The 27,910-nt window shown below is 43.9% G+C and overlaps 1 protein-coding gene across 11 annotated transcripts in view; it reads left to right on the plus strand.

The window, feature by feature from the left end:
• Window positions 1–27,910, plus strand: part of PPP2R2B (protein phosphatase 2 regulatory subunit Bbeta) — a 509,803-nt gene that overhangs the window by 450,993 nt on the left and 30,900 nt on the right. For all 11 annotated transcript variants that reach the window (XM_019414213.2, XM_019414214.2, XM_019414211.2 and 8 more), the window contains 2 exons: window positions 519–696; window positions 14,888–15,052. In XM_019414213.2, the coding sequence (XP_019269758.1) occupies window positions 519–696; window positions 14,888–15,052 (343 nt within the window). The remainder of the gene's footprint in view (window positions 1–518; window positions 697–14,887; window positions 15,053–27,910) is intronic.

The raw sequence follows: 27,910 nt of genomic DNA on the forward strand, positions 1-27,910 counted from the left end.
GGAAAAAGCCAGGATGGGGTCTAGACCTCCAAAGCCATGAAGTATATACATGTAGGTCAAAGTTGAACTACATATTCCTAAAATTTTCCCACAACTTCCTTTTCAAAATACATTTCATGTTTAAAACAAACAAGCAGCTTGGAACAACAGCTCTGGAATCTAATGCCTGGTCAGTAGCTTCTAAGCGCACTTTCTCTAAGATGAGGCCACCTAGAAGGTCCAGGGAAAATGCTTAGAATCTATAAAGTATGAAATTGCCCATGAAGGCTAAGTGATGATGACATCTTTTGAGAAAAAAGTAAAACTAAAAGTAGCAGAGGGAAAAATAAAATAAAAAAAAAAAACTAAAAGGAACTGAGGAAACAGGAATATGTGATTTATCAGTCTGCTTATCTAACTTCAAGCTTTTTAAATGTGATTATGATTTTGTGTTGTGATGATGAAGGACATAAACGTGCGGACGTTTTCCCTAGTGAAGAACTTTGGTTCTGAAGTGATTTGTTTCTCTTGCATCCCAGGTGCCTGTTCTGAGACCCATGGACCTGATGGTGGAGGCCACCCCGCGAAGAGTATTCGCCAATGCACACACGTATCACATCAACTCCATATCAGTCAACAGCGACTATGAAACCTACATGTCAGCTGATGACCTGAGGATTAACCTTTGGAACTTTGAAATAACCAATCAAAGTTTTAGTATCCTTTCCTTGGGGTCAATAACCAGTTGGCTTGAATCATATGTATTCAGGTATGAGCAGGCTTGGGGGGAAATAGAAGAGAGAGGAGCAGTCATAACCACAGACTCCTAGCACTTGTGGAGAAAGAACTATGCTCTTTTAAATTACATTGGTGCCCATCTTTCATCGTAACAAAGTTAGAGAAGTATTGAATTACTAAAATAGTGGTCCAGGACTAGCTCTGGATAGGAAGTCTGAATCACTTCCTTTATGCAGAGGCATTTGTGTGTCGTGAATTAAAATCAGTTGTGACTGTATCAACTATAAGACCCTAGAATTCAGTTAAGATTCCTTTCTCTTGTTAAAGGATCTATAAATGGCCTGTATGGACAGCATGGACCACAGGTACACATGAGATGGTTTTCATCATACCATAATAGTGGAAATAATACTGGCTGCCACTTATTGCATTCCAAGCACTGCAATAGGAACTTTATGCATAGAATCTCATTGTTTAAAGTATTATTTATTTGTTTTGAGAGAGAAAACATGCGCAAGCAGGGAAGGAGCAGGGGGAAGGAGAGAGAGTGTCCCAAGCAGGATCAACACTGTCAGTGAAGAGCTCAATGCAGGGCTAGAATCCATGAACTGTGAGGTCATGACCTGAGCCGAAATCAAGAGTTAGACGCTCAACTAACTGAGCCACCCAAATGCCCCACATAGAATCTCATTTTGAGAAGTACACATAACATAATATTACAGCTTGATGAATTTTCACCCAACACACACCTGTGTAACCAGCATCCGGATCAAGAGACACCAAACTTTACTAGCAGTCCTCAAGTCCCCAACACACTTCCTTCTAGTCTGCATACACCGAAACCCTAATGTAAGGTTTCTTTCTTATATCAAAGAAACCCTGATGTAAGTATTACTATCTCTTCTGTTAGCTAAAATCCACAGATATCAAGAAGATGTTGAATGAATGTCTGAGCCAACATTCTTACTCCATTATGATGACCCGCTCTTTAATAATATGGATCGGTCATTTATTCACTACCTGCCCTGTGGTCTGTGCCACCACAAACCTGACTGTTCACTTGAATTTCCATTCCGTTCATGGTTTCTCAACCCAGGAAGCTGAGCAGCTGACCTAGGAGTCAGTATGGATTATTTTCTCTCCCTCACCAGCCTCCATGCCCCCAGCCCAATCTGTCTATGAGGGCTGCCAATGCTTCCTCTGAAATATATCTCTCATCAACTCATTTCTTTCCATTCTGCTCCTCCTGCCCTATGGTGCTGTAGGCCATTATTCCTTCCTCTGTGTGACTGCAGCAATCTCCTGTTCAGTCTCCATTTTTTCTTGATCTCCTGCATACTTCATGTTCTCATAACAGAGTGGACCTTTCAGTATTTAATTTAGATATCATTCTCCCCCTGCTTAAAACAGTCTAGTAGCTTCCCAATGAATTTGGAATAAAATCCAAGTTCTTTACCTTGAACTGTAAGATTCTAAGTGAAATGGGCCCTGGCTCCCTCTTTGATATCCTATCATGTCACTCTCCCCGAAATCACTCTGATTCAGCCAACTAACCTCTTTTCTGTTCCTGGGTAACCTTGTTCTTATATCTCTTCTTTGTATTTGCTGTTCCCTCTTTCTGGAATACTCTGTCCCTGGAGTTTACTTGGCTAACTACAAGCCATCATTCAGACTTCCATCTAATGTCATCTCCTCAGAGGTCCTTTTCCAGTAACTTGCCAGTAGTCCCCAGTAGCCCTCTCTCCTTGTTATCTTCACAGCACTTATCACTATTTGAAATTGCTTTTTTACTTGTGTATTGGGGTTTCCCCATATTTGAGTATAAATTCTATGAGAGAAGGGACTTTGTATGATCCATTCCTGTAGCCAGTACCTAGAACATTCTCAGACACAGAAAATACCATTTTGGTTGGATAGGTCAAGTTTGAAGTGCGATAAAGTCACTGAAGTGCAACTATCCAGTAGATAGTCGATGGTGAAATGTAACCAGGAAATCTCACTTTAAGAGTATGTTGGTTAAAGTAAAGCTCTGAAGGTTGTGATATAAATAGACCTCATAGTGGCTCAAACACATAAAAGATGACTTCTGTTATAATGGAGTCATTATGATGATCACCACCAGCAAGCATCCTTCTCCAATCAGTTAATCAGAGAATTAGGTCCTTCCACCCTGCAGCTCCCCAGTGTCACCAGGCTTACTTGCAATCAGGACAGCAAAAGGAGAAGATCGTAGAGAACCACACATGGGAGACTCTTTTGAGCCAGGCCCTCAAATAGCATGAATTCCATTGGTTAGAAGTCAGTTACATGGCTACCTCTAACTGCAAAGCAGGCTGGGAAACGTAATATAGCTATGCATGTAAAAAAAAAAAAAAAAAAAGATTAACCTGGTTTGGTACACAGTTAGCTAGTCTAGTCTCCACCACAGAGGAGTGCTAGATACTTGCCCAAGGCTTTTTTTTTTTAAGTTTTTATTTAAATGCCAGTTAGTTAACATACAGTGTAACATGAGTTTCAGGTGTATAATAGAGTGATTCATCACTTCCATACATCACCTGGTGCTCCTCACAACAAGTACACTCCTTAATCCCCATCACCCATTTTACCCCTCGCCCACCGCCCTCCCCTCTGGTAACCTTCAGTTTGTTCTCTGTAGTTAAGAGTCTGTTTCTTGGCTTGCCAAGGTTTTTTAAGGAAGGCAGCTTTAAGCAAGTAGTGGCAGTGATGGAGGCACTAAGACCTGACCCTCACGACCATGACTGTCATCTCTTGTCGTTCACAGAGTAGATTCTACATACTGTCTGAGCCTCCAACAACCTGCCTACAGATTGTGCATAGAAGTGTGGCTGCTAATAGAATGAATGTGGGTGGTGGTTCCCTTTCTCCTTTTACATCTTTTCCAAGAGCCAGAAATCTGCTCAGACTTAGCTGCTGTCACTCTGAGTGCCGGCTGTCCCCAGTCTAGATGACATGTTTTCTGGATTTGCCCCTAGGCCTTCAAGAGGGAGGGGGGGTTTCTTTAGGCAATTTGGGAGACAGATGCCTGGGGGAGAATGCAAAGGGGAAATATTAATAGCACAATTTAGGTTATATTCTGCAGATGTGTGACAGCCTGCCAGATGCTGGCATACAAATGAGACTGTGCCATTCACCCTTAAAACAGCCATATGTAAAATAATTATTGTCATCATGAGGATGATGATCACTGATATCTATATAGTTCTTTTCAACCAAACCGCCTTAAGCACTAAGCTGACTGTACAAACTGGGCCCCTTTTGCCTCTCGTCACTGAAGTGAAGCCACCTCTGGGGTAGGAAGCGGCCATCTTTCAAAACACCCTCAGAAAAAACACCAACCACCAGGCAGGTCTTTTTGAATCATACATTGTTTACTACCATTTCTATAATGCCATTTATCCACTAAGAAGGCTGTCAAACATGGCTCAGGATAGAATAATGTGGGGTTCCCAAAGCGTGGTATGAGTACCACTGGGGTGGTAGGAACACTACGTGGACTTTTTTCATTTTTATGGTTAGGTATTTACAGTCATGAATACTAGAAAATACAGCTATCATATCAGTCTGATGACTTCATACATACTGAAAACACTTAAATTACAAAGTAAGTTATATGTGAAGAAAAGTAGATAGTAAGACAAGTGGTCTTGCAGTCTTGTTTAAAAAATAAAGTCACAACTTCCAGTGCCTGGCATTTTGTGTGACATTGGTCATTGGCATTATGGTTGAGAACACAGGCTTTGGAGTCTCAAAAGTCCTTGAACTTCTGAAAGTCCTAAAGCCTAAAGTTCACACTCAGCTCTACTGCTTACTGGCTGTGTAAGCTTTAATGTGGTTCTTAACTTATCCAAGCCTCTGTTTCATGATCTTGAGAGAGAAGCTTTATAAAAGAGGATTGTGAGAATTTTTTAAGGTGTTTTATATATATATATATATTTTTTTATCCATATATACATATACACATATATATGGATAAAATTATCCACATATATAAAACATTTATATTTTAATACGTATATGTGGATAAATTTTGTATATACAGTTGACTCTTGGATCATGGGTTTGGACTGCACAGGTCCACTTACATGCAGATTTTTTTTTTATAAATGCAATACAGTACTATAAATGTATTTTCTCTTATGATTTTCTCAATAATGTTTTCTTTTCTCTAGTTTACTTTATTGTAAGAATACAGTGTATAATATATATGGCATACAAAATATGTATTAATCAACTTATGTTATTGGTAAGGTCAACAGTAAGGTATTAATCATTAGGTTTTAAGGGAGTCAAAAGTTACATGTGGGTTTTTTATTGCATGGGAGTCAATGACCCTAGTCCCCACATTGTTCAAGGGTCAACTGTATATAAAGTATATTCGTGTGTGTGTGTGTATGTGTGTGTGTGTGTGTGTATAGAAAGAGAGATACACATATGCTTGTGTGTGTATACATATACACACATAAACACATATGCTTAGGCCAGTACCCTGCTAAATAAATTATAAACAGGCTTAAACAAGCATGATTATCATTAAAAAGATTAGGAAACTAGAAAAATTGAATGTTAGTATGGTGGATGCTAGTCTGCTAAATTTATTTCTGGGTCCTCTTCTTAGTTCTTGATGTCTCCTTTGGTTCTGCAGTTGGATGCTCTTCTCAAGATGTTGCTCTTTATACCCTAGTTACCACATATTTGAAGGATCTCTGAGGTCCAGGGTTTTGCGTTTAATACCAAATCAGATTAAGGCATTCCTAGCCCCTTGACACCTGGTCTTGAGTCCTCTCCCTTCCTTCCATAGCTAGTCTGTCTTTGTCTTATGTAACAGGTGGTTACAGGTGGTTACCTTATGTAACAGGTGTATAAGTGGTCAAACTTTGGCCTTAATGGGTTAACTATTTCAGGACAATAATAACTCATTTCTAGATTAGTGATATTCTAGGGCAAGAAGCAGCCATAACTTTTCAAACTGTTTTCTGTGGTATACTTAGGATCCTTTGAACTCTCTTCCCAGGACTAAGAATGGGTTGACCTTGGCTCTTACCCTGTCCAATATAAGAGCTATTAAATAGGCTCCTATCAAGTAAAAGTAAAGGTACAGCTCTTGACAACTGTATACTGAGTACCTATTCTGTTCCAGGCACTGCACTAAGCCATGGGGATACAAAAGTGAAAAGAAATTTTCTGCCTTCAGAATGACATTCATCAGATAATCACACTAATGAGCATATCATTACAAACAGAAGTAAGTCCTTTGAGGAAAGGAAATACAGTCCTGTGTATGCTTCTTTTTTGAACTCTGATACAGATTTCAGGGAATAAAAGGAGACTTTGCAGAGGAACTGATTACTGAGTTAAGATCTGAAAGAGGAAAAAAGGTGTGGAGAGATTGGTCTAGCATGTACAGAGGGCGTGTGACAGGAGGGAGTGTGGCAATGTTGGAGAAACTCTAAAAAGTCCATTGTGACTGAAGGCCAGAGAATGTGGTGGAGCATGATGCAAACAAGGCTAGAAAGGTTAGCCACATCTTATTCAAGTCTGGTCTCTGGTCATGAAACAGAGGATTTCTCTGATAGAGGACATCTGAACTCTAGAGGTACTTCATCATTGGCCTTGGTCTTAGCTCCCCTGTACAACAGCTTCATTTGTCAACTGAGCTGAGGCCCTTTGGAACTTATTCCCTGATGAGGGGACCATATAACCTCAATTCTTGGCTTCTGTCTCTTCATAGTACCATGGACAGCGGCCCTCCTTTTAATCTGGTGGGATTCTGCCAGGCAGGCTTTGAAGGAAGCTGTGGGGCCTAATACAAGTTTGTCTCCCTTGTTGCTGCTGTGGCTTTCATCCACAAATGTACATATCAATCTGAGGCTGGCATTTAGTGTAAAAGGAGAGTATTCCATTGACACATCCAGAACATTGGTCCGTGTGTCCCAGGGCAGCCTCCTCCTCCCCATTAATAAATGCAGCCTTGGTAGGTTTTCCAAGTTTTCCAAGGCCTAGTGTTTTGCTTGACCCTCTGTGCCTGCCATACCTAAGACTTCTTGAGACAAGGTATTTATCTATGCACAGGGAAAGCCCTTTGGATCTCATGTTGTCAGGGAAGAGGGCAAGAATGAAACTGCATACTTCTTGGGCTTTTTGAGCTTCCTCAGAGCAGTAGGTATAGCTTCATAATCAGGAGTGCTTAGTAGTTAGTAGTAGTTAGCTTAGTAGTTAGACTCCAGAGTCAGATTCACTGGATTGGAATCCAATTTTGTCTCATAAAATCTTTGTGACTTTAATAAGCTGCTTAACACCTCTCTGCCCCTTCATTGTCTCATCAGTTAATGGAGATAATAAATACCATCTATCTTATAAGGTTGTTGTGGGTATTAAAGGAAATAATCATGTAAATTTCTTAGCCAAGTGCCTGGCACAGAAAGAAGGCCTAATAAATAGTAGCTATTATATTTGAAACATTTCCCCAGCCCCTTGTTCTTCTAACCTTGTTGCTTGAATCCCATTCTCTCCTAAGAAAACCACAAGCTGAGGTGATTTACAGTATCTAGGCCTGGCATCTTGACCTATTACTGACCTACTGTGGATTTTCTGCATTTTAAAAAACTAGGCCTTGAGAAGGCTGCTAAGTCACAACAAATGAAAGTAATTTATTGAAATTTAATAACTTAAATTTATTGAGCATCTACCATGTGCATGAGAAATGCCAAGATGCATAAAACTCCATCCCTGATATTATGATTTTTGTAATCTGAAAGGGTAGATGTATCATGCAGAGTTCAATCAGAGAAGCAAAACTGTTGGGAGAGGTGTGTGTGTGTGTCTGTCTGTCTGTCTACAGAGGCGGGGGGAGATAGAAGGGAGAGGGAGAGAGACTGACTTATTACAGTGAGTTAGCCTTGCAATTGTGTGACTGGCCAAGCAAGTCCAGGGTCTGTAAGGCAGTTAGGCAAGAATGAAAAATCACAAGGAAGCTGGAAGAACGTGAGCGTGAGTTGAAGCTTGCCCACACATGGACAGTGAGGAGGGAGAACAACTGTGGACCCAGCAGCCTTTTGGAGTCTCTTCCTTTAGGAAAGTCAAAGCTTTCCTTTAAATGTCTTCCAAACTGATTAATTCAGGCTCACCCAGGATCATCTTCCTTCGATTAACTGAAAGTCGACTCATTGGGACCTTTAATCACATCTGCAGAACTTCTTACAGCACCTAGATTACAGTAGCACATAGATTAGTGTTTGATGGAATAAGTGGCAGAAGGTGTGTGTGTACTGCAGAGCAACTGCTTCTTCCCTTTTGTCCTCCAACCGTCCTGAGCCCGTGTTAGCCCACGGCAACCAGCAACATCCTAGAAAGGGAACTCTAAGGATTGTAGTTCAGCCTAACCGAGTTAACATTCCTCAAAACCAGCGAAGTGATTAGGTGGACAGAGGGAGACAGTCATGTGACCATACTAGGGAAGATCAGACTAACAATTTTCAGAGCCTGTATTAAATACCAGGTATGTGATACACATCATCTACTGTAATTTTCTTCCTCTTTTTGTAAATGAGTTAACAAATTTAAAGGCTTTCAAGATTAGGTAACGGGTCACAGAATTTGGGATTAACATTTCAGTCTCATTTCATACTCCAATATAATGTACTCTATCACACCATCTCAAATTACTCAAATCTAGTAATATGGGTTACCTGTTAGGTGTATTCAAGGTTCTATGGAGGCATGGAACAGGAAGAATGATGAAGGAAAGGCTAGACTGCTTCATAAAGAAAGTAACATCTGAATTGACCTTTGAAGGGGTATTGGGTGTTTCCTAATGGTGGAATTCAAGCTCTGTGTCACATGAACAGGGAAGGGTCTGTGGTTATGGGATTTTCAAGTGCCCCCTTCCCCAAATCATGGAGGCCATCTCAGCCCAGTATCTTTTGTAGCTCAGTACATACTTATAAGCAGTAAGTAAGATGGCACCGCGATATATTTTTTGTCAGCCTCTCCTGTTAAGCCTAGCAATTGGCAAACCCTCCATAAATATTTTCACATTAGCTTTTTTTAAGCTCTTAAAAGAGGAATATCCCTTAGAGTCCTCTTCAGAGGTTGCCAGTATCTTATCATCAAGTAACATGTCCCTTCAGCTAACAAGATCTTGATGCTTTGTAATCAATACTTAATATCCAGAGATTACATTCAGACTTTAGAAAGAAAAAAAAAAACTCAAAGCAATTCATGTCCCCTAAAAGGAAATCGTACTTTATTATGATTAGTTCTCAGGGCCAAAATAAGGCTGTTCTCCGCCTTCAGTATTGGCAGACTCTAAGTGCAGAAACATGAAAAGCCTCAACTGCTCTTGAAGATAGGTATCTTTCCCAGGCAAACATAGATTTCACTCACCAACCTGGCCTGCAGAAAGGCCTCTTTTTTGGCTTTCCAATGCTTGATTGGCTTAGGCAGGGCTTAGAAAGGAAACAAAACAAACAAACAAACAAAAATCTTGTCGGTATCAGCAAAATCAGCATGGATAAAGACAGAAGCATATGAGGACATCCCCTTCAAAAGCCCACAAAACTAATGCATATAAAGCTATCTGTGGAAAAATAGGTGCTTTCTGTGAGGGATGGGATTATTCAGTCGACTATAAAGCTATAATATCTTTCTCCATGAAATTATTTCGTAATCGAAATTCTCAGAGGCTTTCAGAGTAAATAGAATGATGCCCATTCAAAGGCCAAAAAAAAAAAAAAAAAAAAAAAAATTGAAGCCTAGAGAGAGAAAATGACTTTCCCACATTCTCTGAGCAAGACAGACTTGGAATCACTATTGACTCCCAACCTCCTGACCCAGTTTTGTTATAATCACAATATTTATCACAGTATTATCTTAAACTTGACCCATGGTGATGAGGCTTCTGCTCTCTTAATTTTCTCACAGATGAGAAAAATTAGATGGTTCTAACACAAGCAAACCACTTTTTTAATGTTTATTATTTAAAAATATGTATTGTGGAGATTATAAAATCACCTATAATCTCACCACCTAATTTTGGTGTAAATACAGGGGCTTTACATCACACTTGTAACATACTGCTAGCTAACTTAACTATAAGGGCTCAGAAAAGCAAGTAAATAATAAAAGGAGAAAAATTAATTTATCCAGGAAGCTTTCTCCTTTTCGATGTAAGACATACACATACCTTGTCCCCCCCACACACACACACATGTATCATTTTTCTCTCTCTTCCCTCCTTTTTCTGCTTTGCATTTGTTACTATCTGATTTATATTATATTTATCTGCCTTGCTTAGTGACCATGTGACCTGCTGGAATATAGGCTCCACGAATCAGGGGGATTTGGGTCTGCTTCAGCCATGGTTGTCCCCCCTGTGGTGAGAAAAGTATTAGCAGGTTCTTTGTGAACATTTGTGGATTACATCAATGGATGGATGGATGGATGGATGGATGGATAGATGGATGGTAAAGATAAGTTACCCTTTGTAAACTAGAGTTTCTAAAGGGTAGCTTACCTGCTGACTTTCCATTTAATCCCCTGTAAGATGTTAATCACATCTCCTCCCATTCTATATTTTCTCTCTCTGTCTCTCTCTGATTTTTTTACATGACTCTGGTCAGAGTGTATATATATTTATATATATGTATAATAAGATATATCTTTATAGATACCTCTCTATATGTGAGATATATCTTTTTCTATCCTAACATACTACTTGATTAGAAGAAAATGTGGAAATGAGAACTGATAATTGAAAATTCATAGACCTGCTCAGATCGAACTATTACTAACATTTAATATCTTGCCTTTAGCTCATTATTTTCACATTGTAAGTTTCAAACGATAGTATGATCATAGTATAGATACAATGTTTCATGGTTTTTAACAGACTTGGAATTTCATTGCAAAAACAATTTAATGAGATTGATCAAAATTTATATAATCATTTCCCTTTCTCTGTATATGTATGTTATAGTCAATATATTTCTTTTATCATGTTGCCGTAGACATTTTTTTTTTTTTTTTTTGGTAGAAAGCTTTTTCCAAATTGGGGATTAAGGAAAGACTTTTGAATGGCCTCCATGCTACCCCTTAGCATCCTGCCATTACCCTCTCCATTCCCTCACCCCACTGCTGATGTAATTTATGACTCTGGCTTCGTATTTGTTTGAAGCCAATCCCTTAAGGGGTGACCTCCCAGTGTCTTCAATTATTATTTTAAATGACGCCTTAGGCCCTGCCTGGCACAGTGATGCCCTCACCTTCCCTCCTGCCTTCCAAGCACTGAGCTCAGCTGCCAAACTAGCTATGCCCCCTCCTGTCCTCAGAGCTGCCTCCAGAGTCCCAGCAGAGAAGCAGATTAACCCCTTTTGTTAGCAGAGGTAATTTGTCTGGGCTCAGCATTAATAAGGAATGCCATAAGCAGTTGGGGTCAGGAAGAACAGATCTGTCAAGCCCCAGGGTTAATTTAATAGCAATCTGTTGGCTGTCTGCCTTGTATATTAGCTGCGAATCCAGTGCTATGTTTTGCTTTCACCACTTAGTTCTTTGGGACAACAGGGAAATAATTTGGATAGAGAGCTCTGAAGGATAGAGAGGGGAAAATTGACTGTCAAAATGCATCATTCTTTTCCAAGATAGTACAGTGCTTATCTTTTTTCGCTTTCCCTTCCAACATGAAGGGCAAAACCACAAAAGCTGAAGGTGTGCATCTCCCTTTAAAAAAGAGTGAGAAGAAAGGCCTGAGATGATACAGATCTGAACTATCCTGTTCCCATCATTCCCATAAAGCCATTGAATTTGGTAACTAGTCTCCTCCCAAGTGTTTTTAGAACTCAGCAAATCCTCCATCAGTTAACAACTCAAGAAATCCCATATGTTTCTGTCCCAGTTTATGGTTCAGAAAAGAGGAAAATAATTACCAAATCATAGGACACAGAAGTCCTGAGTCAGATGCTATGTCCAAATTCTGATTCTGAAAAGTGTGGCCACCAAAGTGATCAGTGAATTAAAAGAACACAGTCTGCCCTCTCAGATTAGCCAGGGGAAGTTTCAAGACAGCCAGAATTACCGCACTGAGAAAGGCTGGCTCTGTAAAGGCCTTTTCTCGGGGGAGGAAAATAGCATATGGTCAAGAACCCAGGCTCTGAAGTCAGACAGGGTGGGTTCAAATCCCAGCTCTTCTCTCTGCTAGTCCTATGACCTTGATTAATTTACCTCAGTTACTGAATAGTACTGACCTCGTTAGGCTGAGATGAAGGTCAAATGAGACAATACACGGCACTTGGTGAACATTAACTGCTGGTTATTACTATCGTCCTTGTCCCTGTCATCGCGGTTGTTAAAAAGAGGACTAGAGTCATCCTTAAACACCCACAGAGTCAGACATTCTAGTCAAAAGAGAGATGCTTGGGGATGAGGGATGATGGGGAGGCTTGGGCAGAAGGGAGGGAGCAAGTGAATGAGGGAAGGAGAGAAGATGGACCCAGAGGAAGCAGCCCTAAGCAGACTCAGTGCGCACATCCGTGTTGGTGTTCTTGGTGGTGGGGGATGTTCCTTCCTGCTTTCAAAGATATCTTTAAGCACTTCGTTTTCACACATTCTGACTTTGGGGCTTTATTTTTAGGTGAGAAAAAAATAACAGTAGATGTGGCACCTCCCCCTCCCACACAGCAAAGATCCCTTCCAGTGAAGCTTGTTTTTAGAGCTATCCTGGTAGAGGTTGAGAAAGCTGACACCAGATTTTCTTTCCCTATTTTAGGAAAAGAGAAACATGCTCACTGGTATGGTAGGCTTTGGAGGCTCTTTCTGGAGGGTGATGAAATCTGACAGCAGCTGAACACTAACCTCTGCTCACCCCATCCCGTGTCGTGGCCACAAAGCCCAGGGCAAGGGTCAGGGGGGCTGGAGAAAACATAAATGCAGCTTGGGGCCTTCCAGGGGGCTCAGCCTCCTGTTCCCCAGCGTGTGGTGCTACCTGCAATAATATTTATAACTCTGGTAGCAGTTGAGTTGAAAGGTAATGTTTTGTGAATCCAGGGGACCCACATGCTTTGGAGACCCAAGTAGTATTTACATCTGGGTTTGGCGGGGGAAATTGTAGTACAATGTAGTGTCAGTTCAGTCGCAGACTCATTTGAGAAAGAAACAACAGGACTTCGCAGAGATCATTGAAGGGGAAAGAGGCACGACCAGATACAGAGCCATTATTGCACCAGAGTGCCTGCTGGAGCACAGGTGATGTTTGATAATAGATGGCTGTGTTGGTGCTGGTATGACTACAAATACAGGTGCATTCACTTGTACCTCATGTAAACTTTAAGGAGGAGACTATGAAAAGCATAAGAAACTTTCATCCATCCCAGACTAATAGCATAGTCTGTATCAAGTTAGTTCTTGTTGAATCGATGCATTGTTTCCCAAAATGGGATATATAAGCTCCCGGCACAGGTATAAACATGTTTATTTTAATTATGTATTTATTACATGTACATTATTCAAAATGTAACTAGCTTGTTAAATCTATGATTTTATGAATATTGGATTACAGCTTAGACGAGGCTAAGGAAACAAAGTGAGTCGATAGAAGCTGATCTGAAGAAAGTGTGTTAAGCATATACCACCTGGTGATATACACATGGGGCCAAATCACAAAGGCGGCTCAGAAGTGGTGAAGTCTAGGAAAAGTGGGCAACGTTTTGGTCAGCTTTCCTATGTAACAGCATCTGCATCACGAGGCCTGTGGGGTCCTCAGACAGCACGTCAGCCCCAGCCAGATGCCTCCCATCTGTACGTGGGTCCCCCAAGCTCTGGGTAAGGGTATCAAGGAATCGACACAAACCTAGCCCCTCACCCATGCCAGACCTCCTCCTGAAGGTCCTGTGTCCACTGAGTCACCTCCTTAATTAAAAGGCCAGATGTTTCATTTCAATATACAAGGATGTGGTCTTTAAAAATGGAGCTATAATAATTCTTGATCAGAATGGAAAACATTGAGGAAGAAGAAAACAGATGATAAAGGTATATTCCCTAGGAGGCTAAAACTGTCCCACCATACAACTGGATGGCTTTTTTTTTTTCTGGTGCTTAAACTCCCACACAAGCTCTACAGCAAATCACAGCTTATAGAAACATGAGGTCCTTTATATCTCTAATAAGACAAATTTTGCACAGTTAGCAAAATCTTGTACCTGAGATAAAATCCTGTTGCTTCCACTCTAGCCATGTGACTTGGAGCCAGCTTCCATCTCCACCTCTGATAAATGAGGATAAGAAAAGGACTGGTTATAGAGCTGTTATAAGGATTAAATGAGATAAAGTACATGGTATGCTTTGCACAGCAGTTGACCTATAGTCAGTGTTCACTAAATGGTAGCAGCTCTTAGTATTGTCACCCATGTGTTGTTAAAGCAGATCTCAGGGGGCACCTGGATGTCTCAGTAAGCATCTGACTTTGGCTCAGGTCATGATCCCACAGTTCCTGAGTTCAAGTCCAACATTGGATGAGCTCGAGCCCCGCTTCAGGTAAAAGACAAGCCCCACTTCCTCCCTCCCTCCCTCCCTCCCTCCTTCTCTCTCTCTCTCTCTCTCTCTCTCTCTCTGCCCCTTCCTCACTTGCATTTTCTCTCTCAAAAAAAAAAAAAAAGAAAAGAAAGAAAAAAAAAGGAAGATCTCAGGGATTTCGTAGAAGAGCATTCACAGTCTATCATAGATACCTTTTATCAGCCCAGGAGTCTGGGGAAAGATTCAAGTAAACTGAACTATTTAGTTGGAATGGGACTAGTTTCTTCACCACTGTTGTCAAATGAGAAATGAAAGTCTTTCATAAAACGCAGCTCGGCACATTTTAGCATGGTTGCATGTGCAGATAACTTTGATGGGTTGATGGAATATGTTCTATATGCTATGGAGGATGAAATGCATGTAAGGGGCCAGGGAGACCTGAGTTCTAATGGTGCCTCTGATTCCTGGGCATCTCTGGGCCTCATCTGCCAAGCCCAGTAATACCCTCACATTTGCTCGCACAGTACCTGTGAGGATCTACTGTGTGTGGTAAACGCTCGCCTGTTACAGGAAATGCAGGCAGTGCTGCTACGAATCACCCCCGCGGGTCTGCCCCCTTCTGGTCCCTGCCTTGACTCCTCCGTGCCAGATATCGTTGACATTAAGCCGGCCAACATGGAGGAGCTCACAGAGGTGATCACAGCAGCCGAGTTCCACCCCCATCACTGCAACACCTTCGTGTACAGCAGCAGCAAAGGGACAATCCGGCTGTGTGATATGAGGGCGTCGGCCTTGTGTGACAGGCACACCAAATGTGAGTAGCAAGCAGCACGGAATAGCTGGGGGTGGGTCACTGGGCCCTGACATGCAGGAGGAGGAGGGGAGAGCCCAGGGGATTTGGATCCCCTTCCCCGCCTTCCACACCCTGGCAGCCAAGTTCACGTGTTGGCCTGACTCAGGACTCAGCTCCATGTGAGGTATTTCGGTACAGATGGAACCTCATGTCCAATGCCACAAACATTCGCTAAAGGCGAATGTGGAATCCAGAGGTGAGTGAGACATGAGCTGTGTCACATCACGTTGTGACATGATCTGAAGTATGTTTTAAGATCATTGTTGCTGCTGTGGGGAAAATGAATCTGAGGAGCTCCCTGAAGGGAGACCAGGTAGGGGATCATTGCAGTACACTGGCAGGGAATGGGCATGGCCGGGACAGGGGCGCCGGTTGGAGGTGGAGAGACACTGGTGCGTTCTGGACAGATCTCGTGGTAGAGTTAACATGGCCTGCTGGACTGTGCGAGAAGCTGTCCTGAATGGCACCTGGGGGTGGTAACTAAGTTAATAATACTGTAGTGCATATTTAAAAGTGGCTAAGAGAGTAGATCTTAAAAGTTATCATCACCAGAAAAAGAATTTGTAACTGTGCGTGGTGATGAATGTTAACCCGGCTTATTGGTGATTATTTTGCAACATATACATATATCAAATCATTATGTCATGTACTTGAAACTAATATAATGTGTTTTGGTTATATATCAATTAAAAAAAAAAAAAAGAATTGGCGTGCCTGGGTGGCTCAGTCGGTTGAGCGTCCGACTTTGGCTCAGGTCATGATCTCGTGGTTCATGGGTTACAGCCCCACGTTGGGCTCTGTGCTCCTATCTCAGAGCCTGGAGCCTGCTTCAATTCTATGTCTCCCTCTCTCTCTGCCCATCCCCAACTCGTGCTCTGTCTCTCTGTCTCTCTCTCAAAAATAAACACTTAAAAAATAATAATTAAAAAAAATAAAAAAGAATACCACCTGCTGCAGGAAGGGGTTAGTGCTTTTAGAGAGGTTGTAGCTCTGGAAGCCAGAACTCTCAAAGTCCCAATGGCCATAGTGGGCACCAGAGGATAGCTTCAGAGAAAGGGGATGGGTTACATAAAGGGCAGCCAGACTCACAGGCCCTTGGGTCATGCTGGTTTTCAGGCCACTGTTGGAGAGAAAAACAGCTCCAAACTAGTAGGGACTGAGTGCTTCGAAGCCAAAGGCTCTAAGACCCATGTGAGCAGGTGAAGCCTGCTGGCCCTGACAGCAAGTGCTGTGGTAGAAGAGATGGGCCTGGAGCTTTCTGGAAAAGGAACTGCTCCCCAGAGTAGAAGTGCCTAAAGGCAGTGATAATCCATGTCTAGTGTTGGACTAAATAATATGCAGCTGCCAAGATGTTCATGGGGGACTAGAGCTCTGTTTGTTTCCCCACTACCTTCTGATTGGTGTTATTTAGCCTCTGCAGTTTGCTGTGGAGACCCAGAAATTAAGACCTTTCTCTCCCATAGTCCCTCCTTCCACTTTCAATCCCTGTGTGACATGAGTGATGTGATGGCTCTGCCAGGATAGGGGTGAATGTGTGGGTCGTTTTGATAATCTTTGCTCACTTATTTGGTGTAAGAAGTATCACACGGGGAAGCTGGTTTGTAGAGTGCAGTGCTGTATAAACTGTGTGGGTTCTGGAGCCACACGGACCCAGGTCAAAACCAGACGCAAATGGGTAAAACAATAACTTCTACCTCATGAGTTTGTCATGGGACTGAGGTGAGGTAACTATTCAGAATTGTTAGTGTGAGGGGCAGCTGGCTGGCTCAGTGGATAAACATGCAACTCAATCTCAAGGTCATGAGTTCGAGACCCCTGTAGGGCATAGAGCCTACTTAAAAAAACTGTTAATGCGACGTTTTACTTTTTTTTGTGTGTATTTTACACTTAAAGCAGATTTCATTTCGGAGTATCTACCTTTCAAGTGCTCAGTAGCCACATGTGGCTCATAGCTATCCTATTATTAGTACCTGTTTAAGACATTTCCATCATGGCAGGATGTTCTTTTGGAGAGGACCTGTCTAGGCTATTAGCTCTATGGACCTATTTTGTTTTGCTCATAGCTGTTTCCCCACACTAAACCAGGGCCTGGCGCATGATAGACAATGAATAAATATTTGCTCGTGTGTGTGTGCTGGCACTGATCTTTGAGCAGTACTTACTTCTGTAAGCCAACAAGAGGAGGAGTGTTCAGTGCAGAAGGACCAGCATGTGCAAAGGTGCCGAGCCACGAAAGATCGTAATGTTGGTGGAACTGCAGGATGAATGATGTGGATGGTACATAGGGAATGACTGGGAGACAGAAGTGATTTGAAGCTGAGGAGGAATACAGGAGCCTGGGCATATGGCCATGATGAAGAACTTGAATGTTTTCTCAAAGTCAGTGAACAGCCATTTACGTAACCAGGAGAATATGATCAGAATTACTTGTTACAGAAGTTGCTTAGACAGAAGGCAGAAGGATGGAGGCTGGGTTATGACTGGGAGAAAAAAACAGGCAAGGAAATAGGTTAGGAAGATACTATAATGTAGACAAGGATTTCTTAACAGCAACACTATTGAATTTGGGGCACACAGTTCTTAGAGGAAGGGAGGCTGTCCTTTGTATTATAGGATGTTTAGCTGCATCCCTGGCCCTTCCCCCACTAGATGTGAGTGGCCAAGGCAAGTTGTGACAACCAAAACTATCTCCAGATTATGTGAAATATCCAGGAGGAAGAAAATTGCCCTTGGTTGAGAACATATCTAGGCTAGTCTCCGCCCATACCAGCCTGAATGTCCCCGATCTCGTCTGATCTCGGAAGCTAAGCAGGGTTGGGCCTGGTTACTACTTGGATGGGAGAACTACATATCTAGACTACAATTCCTTATCAGTCCTTCAGCATGATTTTCATGTATCTGTGATGAGTCTTTTACTATTGAGAACTCTGAGGGGTCCACTGGAAAGGGAAGACCTCTCCTACATTCACTACATTGAAAATTTGGCTCATGACTTAAGATGTATCCAGGAAACATTTCAGGAATAGTGTGCAAGGCAGTGTGTTAACACCCAGATGAGCACTGGAGATAGTCAGGGGTTAGGATGTTCAGAGGAGGGTGGGACATTTGGGATAGACATCACAGGGGAAGGCCGAGGCTGAGGAGTCATGTTGAACAAAAGTAGGATTTGGTGTGGTGGGAAAGAGAAGGAGAAGGGTGTTTTGGGCAGTGCGTACAGATTGGGCAAAAGCCTGAAGTTAGGAAGTTACATGCAACCTTTTTAGAGTCTTAGTAAGAGGTGTCAGTTGGGTGAACAAATATCAAGGAAAGAGGCGAAATAGGGGTGATGGTTCCCATCAGGTTGGTCCTTGAAGATTAAAGTCAAAAGTTTATGGTTCCGTGTATTCATTCATTCGTCCATTCAGTCATTGAGCACCTACTCCGTACTCAGAGTCTGGCTCCCAGTGTTTCATAAACTTTTCCACTGAGGACACACAGCACTCTGGGGGCAGGTCATGAGCCTGGCTGCCGTGGAAGAAGGGGCACCCAGAGGCAATGAAACCTCTCTCTTGGGCCCTGGGTGACCCTGCCCACCAGCATAGAAAAAACAGCACAAACCTGGCCGAGGCCAGAGATCCTGGGGGAGACCACAGCAGATTTTCTTTGAAGTCTTTTCTGTCCTAAGATTTCACATGAATTTTGCATTTTACTCCCATAAAATGCCTATTTTCAGTTGAATTAAATAATTACATTTCTACCCCACTCCCAAATTTCCAGCAAAATTGATGTTCCCAAAAGATGCAGTGTTCATCCCGTGGCTTTTTGTACTGCCTGGTTCATCCCCCATTCTCCCCCACCCAGACACATACGCATGCCCCAGTTTGAGAAACAGCCCTAGTTATGGAGAGTGATTGGAGATCATCTGGTGGGAGAATAGAGTTATAGAATTTATGTTTTATGGAAGATTAACACAGTGGTGATGGGAAGAAAGGTAAGAGAATTAGAAGATTTTGGGGGCACCTGGGTGGCTCAGCGGGCTGAGCGTCTGACTTTGGCTCAGTCATGATCTCACAGTTCGTGAGTTCAAGCCCCACATCAGGCTCTCTGCTGACAGCTCAGAGTCTGGAGTCTGCTTCCGATTTTGTATGTCCGTCTCTCTCTGTCCCCCCACACACACACACACTCACACCCTGTCTCCCTCCCTCTTTCTCTCTCTCTCTCTCAAAAATTTAAATTTTTTTTTAAAAAAATCAGAAGATTTTGCTTTAGCCTCAACACAAAGGAAATTCATAACCTACAGAAGGATGGTGGCTATCAGAATCAAAAGGAAGAGAAGAGGAAAAGGAACATTTTTTAAAAAATGACTACAGGTGCTATGAGCATTATCAGAGGTTGACATTCATCACACATGTATATTAGTTGTTGATTGTCCTTCCCCTCTGGACCACAAATCCTCTGAGGGTAAGAACTGAATCGGCTTTGCTCATATGTTGCCAGGTGTGGCACATAAGTAGGTGCTCAGTACATGCTTATTTAGTAAGTGAATTAATGCGCTAGGGTTGAGATAAATGGCATATGGGACATGGACTGGTAAAAGCTATACCAGGGCAGAGTGAAAGGTTGGGATTCTGCTGGGAGTATGCTCTGTGTGGGGTGATGTGAGCTGTCTAAGGGGGCAGACACCAGCTGGTAGGGCCACAGATGCAAAGTGAGTGCCAGAGATGGCTCGAGGACCCCCAGGGTGCTCACCGCCCACAGTGGCAGACACGAGCTTGGGCTTTGGAGTCAGACCCAGACACTGAGGAATAATCTCATGGTGAGGCTTGAGGACCCCTGAACTCAGGGTGGAAAAAGGATAAGGCCTTAGAAACTCCCAGAACTAGAAAAGTTTAGAGCAGAAGCTTTGGAATCAGAACTCCACTCTGACATTCAGTCACTGTGTGACCTCGGGCAAGCTGTTTAATTCCTCTGAATCCCCAGTTCCTCATTTGAAAAGTAGAAATAATCAGGACAGCCTCGTCAAGCTGGTTGCTTACAAGACGTAAATATCATCTTGTGTATCAGAACCTGACATCTGCTGGGCACACAGGAGGCAGTAAATGGCAGCAGCACTTACCACACTTATTCCTCCCGAACCCCCTGGTTCCAGGCCTGGAGGTATACAGTGCTAAGACTCCAACCCCTTTTCCAGATATAGGAAGCCCCATTATTCATTTATTTAATTAGGTTTTGTTGAGCACATACTATATGTCAGGTACTTTACCAGACTGGGGACACAATGGTAAGTGAAACCATACCTGGTTTCCTCCCCCTTAGAGCTAACTGTCTTTGTTAGTGATAGACCAGAACCAATAGGAGATAGGTAGAAAGGTAGTAGGTAGGGAGGTAGATAGATAGATAGTCTCATCTATACATATACATGGGTGTGTATGAGAGATTTATTTTAAAATTTGGCCCATGTGATTTTGGAGGATGATAAGTCACAAGATCCACACTGGTACTGCAGGGGACCCACAAAAGCCAGTGATATGTTACCAGTCTAAATCCAAAGACCTAAGACCCAGGAGCGCTGATGGTGTAGTTTTAGTCCAAAGGCCAGCAGGTTCATGACCCAGGAAGAGCCAGTATTTTCAGTTGGAGTACAAAGCCAGCTCAGCGGAGTCAGGTGGAAGAATTCCCTCTTACTTGGGGAGGGCCGGCCCTTCATTCTATTCAGACCTTCAACTGATTGGATGGGACTCACCCACATTAGGGAGGGCAATCTGCTTCACTCAGTCTGTCAATTTAAATGTTCATGTCACCCAAAAACACTTCCACAGAAACACCTAGAATAACAGTGAACCAAATACCTGGGCACCCCATGGCCCAGTCAAGTTGATACATAAAATTAACCTTGGCATGAAGGGAGAAAGACCCACTCATCAGAGAATCACAAACAGATATGACATTGCACCTGTAATAAGCGGTATGAAAGAAAAGCACGTGGTGCTATGACAGAATGGAACAAGGAGCCTACACCCCAGGCAGGGCCCTCCGAGCTGTGACCTGACAGCTGAGAAGTTCCCTGTGAGACAACAGGGAAGGGTCACGGGGCCCACAGAAGCAGGAGGCCTGGAAAGCTGCACAGCCAGGGGCTGCTGCCCACAGCCTGGGTCACATAGCCCTCGAGATGCAGAGCCTGGGGACAGTCTCTGGGGAGACCCAGGAGCTAGCAAGTGGCCCGAAGGCCTCTGCCACAGCCCTGCCTCCCCATGCCCCCCCCGCCTGACGCTTGCGGTGCCCTGAATTGCCAGCCTCCAGCCTCCTAATCTAATTAAGAAGCGAACAAAATTCATTTTCCTGACTCGTCCAAAGTGCCGACCTTCTTCAGAGCACATCTCCCTTTGTTCGGCTGCTGTAAGCGGTCGCCTGGGCTCCTGCCGGCTGGGAGAACGACTTCAATCTGACCTCTCGCCTGACATTTCATATTGATTTTCTCCATCCTCCTCAAACGCCAGCCTTCAGTGGATGACGGCGCAGCCAAGGTGTGTGAACAGAATTGAGACAGTTCATCAGAGTTCAAAATGAAAAGCAACATTGGCTTTCGGAGATGAGCTCTGAGAAGGAGAGTATTTAATAACCGTCCGCGTTTAATCAAAATGCCGAGGAGATTCGTGTTATCAGAGCTGCATATATTAATTTCCATATGTCCCTCACTCTGCATAGTCAGCAGGGGTTGGGAGGGAGGATTCTCTCCCTCATCTCTGTTTTTTTTCCTATCCCTTCTGGCGGTAGTGACAAGGGTTGTGTTTGCAGTTTGAGATTTTAATGCCTAAAACAATAGGGTGCTGATGGCAGCAGCTGATAGGCTGGGCTGAACCACGCTTTTCCTTTTCAAGGCATGACTGTTGGCAGTTGGGTGAAGAAACTGGCCAGGTATGATGAATGACAACTCAGAGATGAAAGAGAAATTACATCTGAACTCCTTTCTAGTGCACTGCGTGAAATCTGGTCCCTGCTCACCTCTCCAACCTCAGCTGCCCAGAGTCTGGCTACGTGGACCTGCCTTTAGGTCACATAGACCCAGACATTTCCCGCCTCAGGGCTTTTGGACAGGCTATTCCTCTGCCTGGAATGCTCTCCCACCATGTTCCCCCTTGTCTGCACTGTTCTCATTTTTTAGGTCTCTGGGAAACCGTCACCGCCTCAGAGAGAACTTCCCTGTTTACCCCCATTTGCACCCTATTTTATTTATTTTTTCATAGCATTCATCTACAGATGTTTGCTTTTCTTTCTCTGCATCCCCCCCACCCCACCCCGCCTCCACCTAGAATGTAATCTCTCTGAGGGCAGGGACTTTTATCTTACCAACCACAGAATTACCAATACTTAGCATAGTGCCTGGCTTACAAGTAGAGCTTCACTGGACATGTGTATTGAAAAGGCAGGCAGATGGGAAAAGAGGGTGAGAGGGTGTTTTCACTCACTTACTAGAGTCTCTGTAGCAAACCACCCACTGGGTGGCTTCAGCAACAAAACCTAATGGTCTTGCAGCTCAGGTACCAGGTTTCCTAGATCAGAGCATTCACAGAGTTCGCTTCTTCTGAGTGCTGGGCAGAAAGGATCTATTCTAGGCCTTTCTCCCTGGCTTACTGATGATCAGGGCATTCACAGAGTTCGCTTCTTCTGAGTGCTGGGCAGAAAGGATCTATTCTAGGCCTCTCTCCCTGGCTTACTGATCAGGGCATTCACAGAGTTCGCTTCTTCTGAGTGCTGGGCAGAAAGGATCTATTCTAGGCCTTTCTCCCTGGCTTACTGATCAGGGCATTCACAGAGTTTGCTTCTTCTGAGTGCTGGGCAGAAAGGATCTATTCTAGGCCTTTCTCCCTGGCTTACTGATGACTGTCTTCTCCCTGTTTCCTCACATCTTCTTCCCTCCACACGTGTCTGTGTCCCAAACTCCCCCTCTATTAAAAACACCAAGCATATTGGATGAGGGTCCACCCTAGTGACCTCATTTTAATTTAATTACCCCTATAAAGACCCTACCTCCAAATACAGTTACATTCTGAGATCCTGGGGATTAGGGCAGCGAGGGGCACAATTCGGTGCATAACTGAAGATGTGAAAAATAATCAAGTGCACAAGCCCTGGAACCTACATTTCAGGTGTGGATCCCGGGCTCACTGGCTGCCGGCAAGAAAAGCAGCAGGTGAGATCCTCAGACAGAAGTGGAGAAAGGGGTCCCCTGAAGGGCCACAGAGGCTAACTTTCCCACAACCTGTGGATGCAGTTAAAGGTGGAGCACGTAGGAGGGGATCCCATTAAACGTTAAGGCAGACCACAGCTACAGACGCACCATGAGTGCAGCACTGTGAGCAGAGTAGGTGTAGACAGGGACTGGCAGGCCTGTGGACAAGGGATGGGGTCGGATGTAAAATACAGGCAACTTTCCTATTTTTCAGATTTCCTCCCCTCTCCCCCAGGTTGTATTTCTACTTCTGTAATTTGACCTCCGTGGATAACAGGAGAGCCCCGCTGCGTGCCTTGGCTCCAGGGTGGTGGAGACATAGATTCGCTCCACACTCCCTCTGATGGCACCTATCTTCGGTACTGGGATGGGCGAGGCAGGTGCCGAGTCCTTGTTGTTCTTTTTCTTTATCCACTGAAGCTGCTATGATAGAATCCGTAGACTGGGTGGCTTAAACAACCAACATTTATTTCTCTCAGTTCTGGAGGCTGAGAAGTCCAAGATCAAGGCCCAGGCAGATTTAGTGTCTGGTGGGGACCCACCTCCTGGTTCATAGGTGTCATCTTGCTGTGTCTTCACATGGTGGGAGGTGTGAGGGAGCTCTCTGTGGACTCTCTTTTATAAAGGTACTAATCCCATTCATGAGGGCTCCACTCTCAAGTCCTATTCACCTCCCAGAGGCCCCACTTAAAAATACCATCACACTGGGGATGAGAATTCAACATGTGAATTTGGTAGGGGGGACCCAAACATTCAGTCCATAGCATTCCCCATGAGCATAGCCCAGAACATTTCTACTTTGTTTCTTCCCTTCATCCAGACTAAACTGACAGTAGCAAGTGAGTTCAGAGACAGGGCCAATGTAGGGGTGAGAAGTCAATATGGCATCCACCCTTAGTCTGTGTCCATGGTAACTGGGGGACCTGGAACAGGTTACTTAACCTCTCTGTGCCTCAATTTCCTCATCTATAAAATAGAACCAGTGGTAGTGCATACTTTACAGGGTACTTGTGCAGATGAGATGAGAGAACACCATGATGCCTTAGAACAGCACCCGGCCCATACAAGCTCCATGTCAGATACGGTTGGGATGATGGTGCCAGCCTGCTTCCCTCCCACGTGTGTCTTTTACGAGTGGGAACGGGAGCAGCAGCAGCAGCAGCAGCAACAGTTGTAGATGTGGTAATGTCAGCAGCCATTATCACAGCTAATTTCTGTGACATTTTATGACATCCAGAAAGTAAGCCAGGCTCTGCGCTCATTCAATCCTCCTGACAGCCTTGTGAGGCACATACCATCATTAGTCACATGTTGCAGATGAGGAAGAGGGAAAATGATACTCTTATGGCCACCAAATGTTCTTTTTGGGACAGAGAACACCAAATGTTCAGACAGAGCTGAGGTTTGATCCATATTTGTGCTCTTTAACCAGGATACTGGAAATCACTTACTCCACTAAGAGTTATTCAACACCTACTCATTCCTGCCTTCACAGAGCTTACATTAGCAAAGAGTGGGGAGAGAAAATTCATGCCATTGTACAAATGAACAAGTTAATTTCACACAGTGATAAAAGCCATCAGATTAAACAGGGTTAAAGAATACCTGGATGGAGGGGCACCTGGGTGGCTCAGTCGGTTGAGCATCTGACTTCAGCTCAGGTCATGATCTCACACTCTGTGAGTTTGAGCCCCACGTCGGGCTCTGTGGTGACAGATCAGAGTCTGGAGCCTGCTTCGGATTCTATGTCTCCCCCTCTCTCTGCCCCTCCCCTGCTCATGCTCTGCCTCTCTCTGTCTCAACAATAAATAAAAACATTAAAAAAATTGAAAAAAAAAAAGAATACCTGGGTGGAGGTGTTTACATCGGGTGGTAAGGCAAAGCCTTTGAACTGAGACTTGAATTGTCAAAAGCAGACAGAGATAACATATGAAGGTCCTCACACAGGAACAACATTGTGTGTTCAAAGAATAGAAGAGAGGCCAGTGGATGGAGGCTGGTAGGCTGAGCAGTGGAATAGAGGAGGAGGCAGAAAAGGTAATTGGGGGACAGATAAGGTAGTCTTGTAGACCAGGTAGAGCAGCTGGATTCCATTTAAAGTGAGGTGGAAGCTAGTAGATGGTTCTAAGCAGAAAAGTGACTAGTACTCTGTTTATGGCCTTAAAAGACTTCTCAGGGTGCCTGGGTGGCTCAAGTCACTTGAGGGTCCAAGTCTTGACTTCAGCTCAAGTCATGATCCCTAGGTAGTGGGATTGAGCCCTGTGTTGGGCTCCATTCTGAATGTGGTGCCTCTTTGAGATTCTCTCTCTCTCTCCCCCTCTGCCCCTCTCCCCAGTGCGCTCTCTCTCTCTCTCTCTCTCTCTCTCTGAAATAAAAGAGAAAGAAAAGAGTTCTCAAAAGAAAAGGGGGTGGCAAGCCTGGAAGCAGAAAGACCAATTAGCAGGCTCTTGCCTCGGTCTAGAGAAGAAATGATAGTGACTCTGACCAGGATGGGGGCAGTGACAAGGTGGTAAGTGGCCAGATTCAGAATCTCCTGAGTAGGCTGGGCTCATCAGACCTGCTGAGAGGCTGGCAGTACAAAGGTATAGAAAGAGGTAAGATAACTCATAGGTTTTGGTCTTGAGCACCTGAGGGCATAGTGGTGATGTACACTGAGACGAGGAGATTGAGGAAGGAACAGGTTGATATGGAAAAACCCAAGTGTTCTCTTTTGGATGTGCCAGACTGAGAGGTCTCTGATCTGCCCACTTGGAGAAGTCTGCAACAAATGGACACCTGAGTTTGGAAGTCAGAAGAGAGGGGCTGAATGTAGAATTTAGGAGTCATGAGCTGTTAGGATATTTGAAGCCATAAGATGGGGTGAAGTTGCTTAGGGGAGAGGGTGCAAATGAGGAGGAGTGGACAGTAGAGGACGGAGGCACACCAACACTTCCTGGTGGGGTGGGGGAAAGAGGAGGTGGTCTTTTACAAGAGGCTGAGTATGGGCTGCCAGGGAGGTAAGAGGGAAATGGGGAAGGGGAGAAAAAGGGGTGGGGAGCAGTGGTGTATAAGCGAAGAGGAGAGAGAGAAGGCCAGGGTAAGGAGCTGGGCCCCTGTCTGCAGCAGTGATGGGCAGCTCTGCAGCCCCAGTACCCTTGCACTGGCTCCACTAATGAGTCCACTGCCCATGGTCGTTCTATTCCATGAACAAGGCCCTTCTGCACAGACAAATCTGCAGCTTGAGATTTGGCCACCAACATTCCCTCCTTCACATGAAACCAAGGCAGGCTGTCTATCTAGGGACTGTCACCATCAACACTGCAGTGCACTTACATCAGTTATCATGGGGCTGGTATGAAGATATCTGATTCTTTCACATTATAGGGGAAAGCTACAAGTACTTTAGGCCATAAAGTCTGAGGTGTTTTAGTGAATAGTGTGGTCATTGAGAAAATAGCCTGATTTCCATTGCAAATGGGGTACAGTTTTATGGCCAACCTGAAAATCCAAATTAGAAATTCCATTTTCCTCCAAAAGTGTGTATAGTGGAGGGGGTGGCTATTCTTTTTGAACCCTTCGGTATCTTGTTTAAGCCTCACAACAACACTTGAGGGTTGGTACTAGTAATTCTAATTTACAGATGAAGCACAGAGAGGTGCAGACACTTGCCCCAAATCATAATGAAGGAGGCAACATTTGAACCCAGGTCTGTCTGCTTCCAAGAGAAGAATTGATTCTTCTCCTTCTCCTGGCTGTTTGGCAGCTGGAGAAGAAGCATGATCTTTTGCTAATATCCAGAAGAATTATTGCATGGGGGTTTTATATAATCCCCATCAGCTGGATCCCCCAACCTAATGGTTTCCAATTGCAGAACTAACCCTGCCCTTGTAGAGAACATGAAATCCACTGTCTCATTATTCACCCTCATCGACAAACTTAATTGCCAAGTCCTGCTTCTCTAGACCACTAGATCCCTTAATAAAGCTAAGGTTCATTCTCCCGGTCTCTGATGGAATGTGCCTAAAGACATCAGCTAAGATTGCATCTGCAGTGAATCTTAAATTCTCTGAGGTTTGACACAGCTTCCAAAAGGGATCAGTGTTGATTGGGGACATAATTAACAGTATTTATTCTAGGGAGGGTTAAGTTGAAAAATACCAGGCCCTTTATTAAAATGCTTTTGCCTGATGACAGGATTACAAACACACAGACACCACCCCCTTCTGGCGAAAAGCCAGAGACTTGCTGCAAGGAGTAGAATTCACTAAAACCAGCCCTCCCCCTACCCAGTCCAGCATCTACCCCATTCAAGCTTAGCAGCTATTAGCAACAGAGCAAGCAAGACCCAAGCAAGCCACAGAGTAAAAATAGAATCCCTTCCCCCTTCCCTCATCCTCATTTCCATTTTTGATTAATTTAACCAGTTCTGTCAATTAGTCATCCTGGAGACCCCAGTTGAGTGGATTTTCCTAAGAACTGGAAGGCTTATTAATTTTGGAGGACAGTGTTATTCATTAGTAGTTGACACCTTCCCAGACCCTGCCCTCTCCCCACCTAGGGGTCTTGGATAAGAAGGCAGTGAAGCCAAAACTGGCTCAGGCACAGGGCTGCAGCCCCAGAGACACAGAACA

Source organism: Panthera pardus, unplaced genomic scaffold (genome assembly GCF_024362965.1).
Source record: "Panthera pardus isolate Hobbes unplaced genomic scaffold, ASM2436296v1 HiC_scaffold_2, whole genome shotgun sequence".
Taxonomy (NCBI): domain Eukaryota; kingdom Metazoa; phylum Chordata; class Mammalia; order Carnivora; family Felidae; genus Panthera; species Panthera pardus.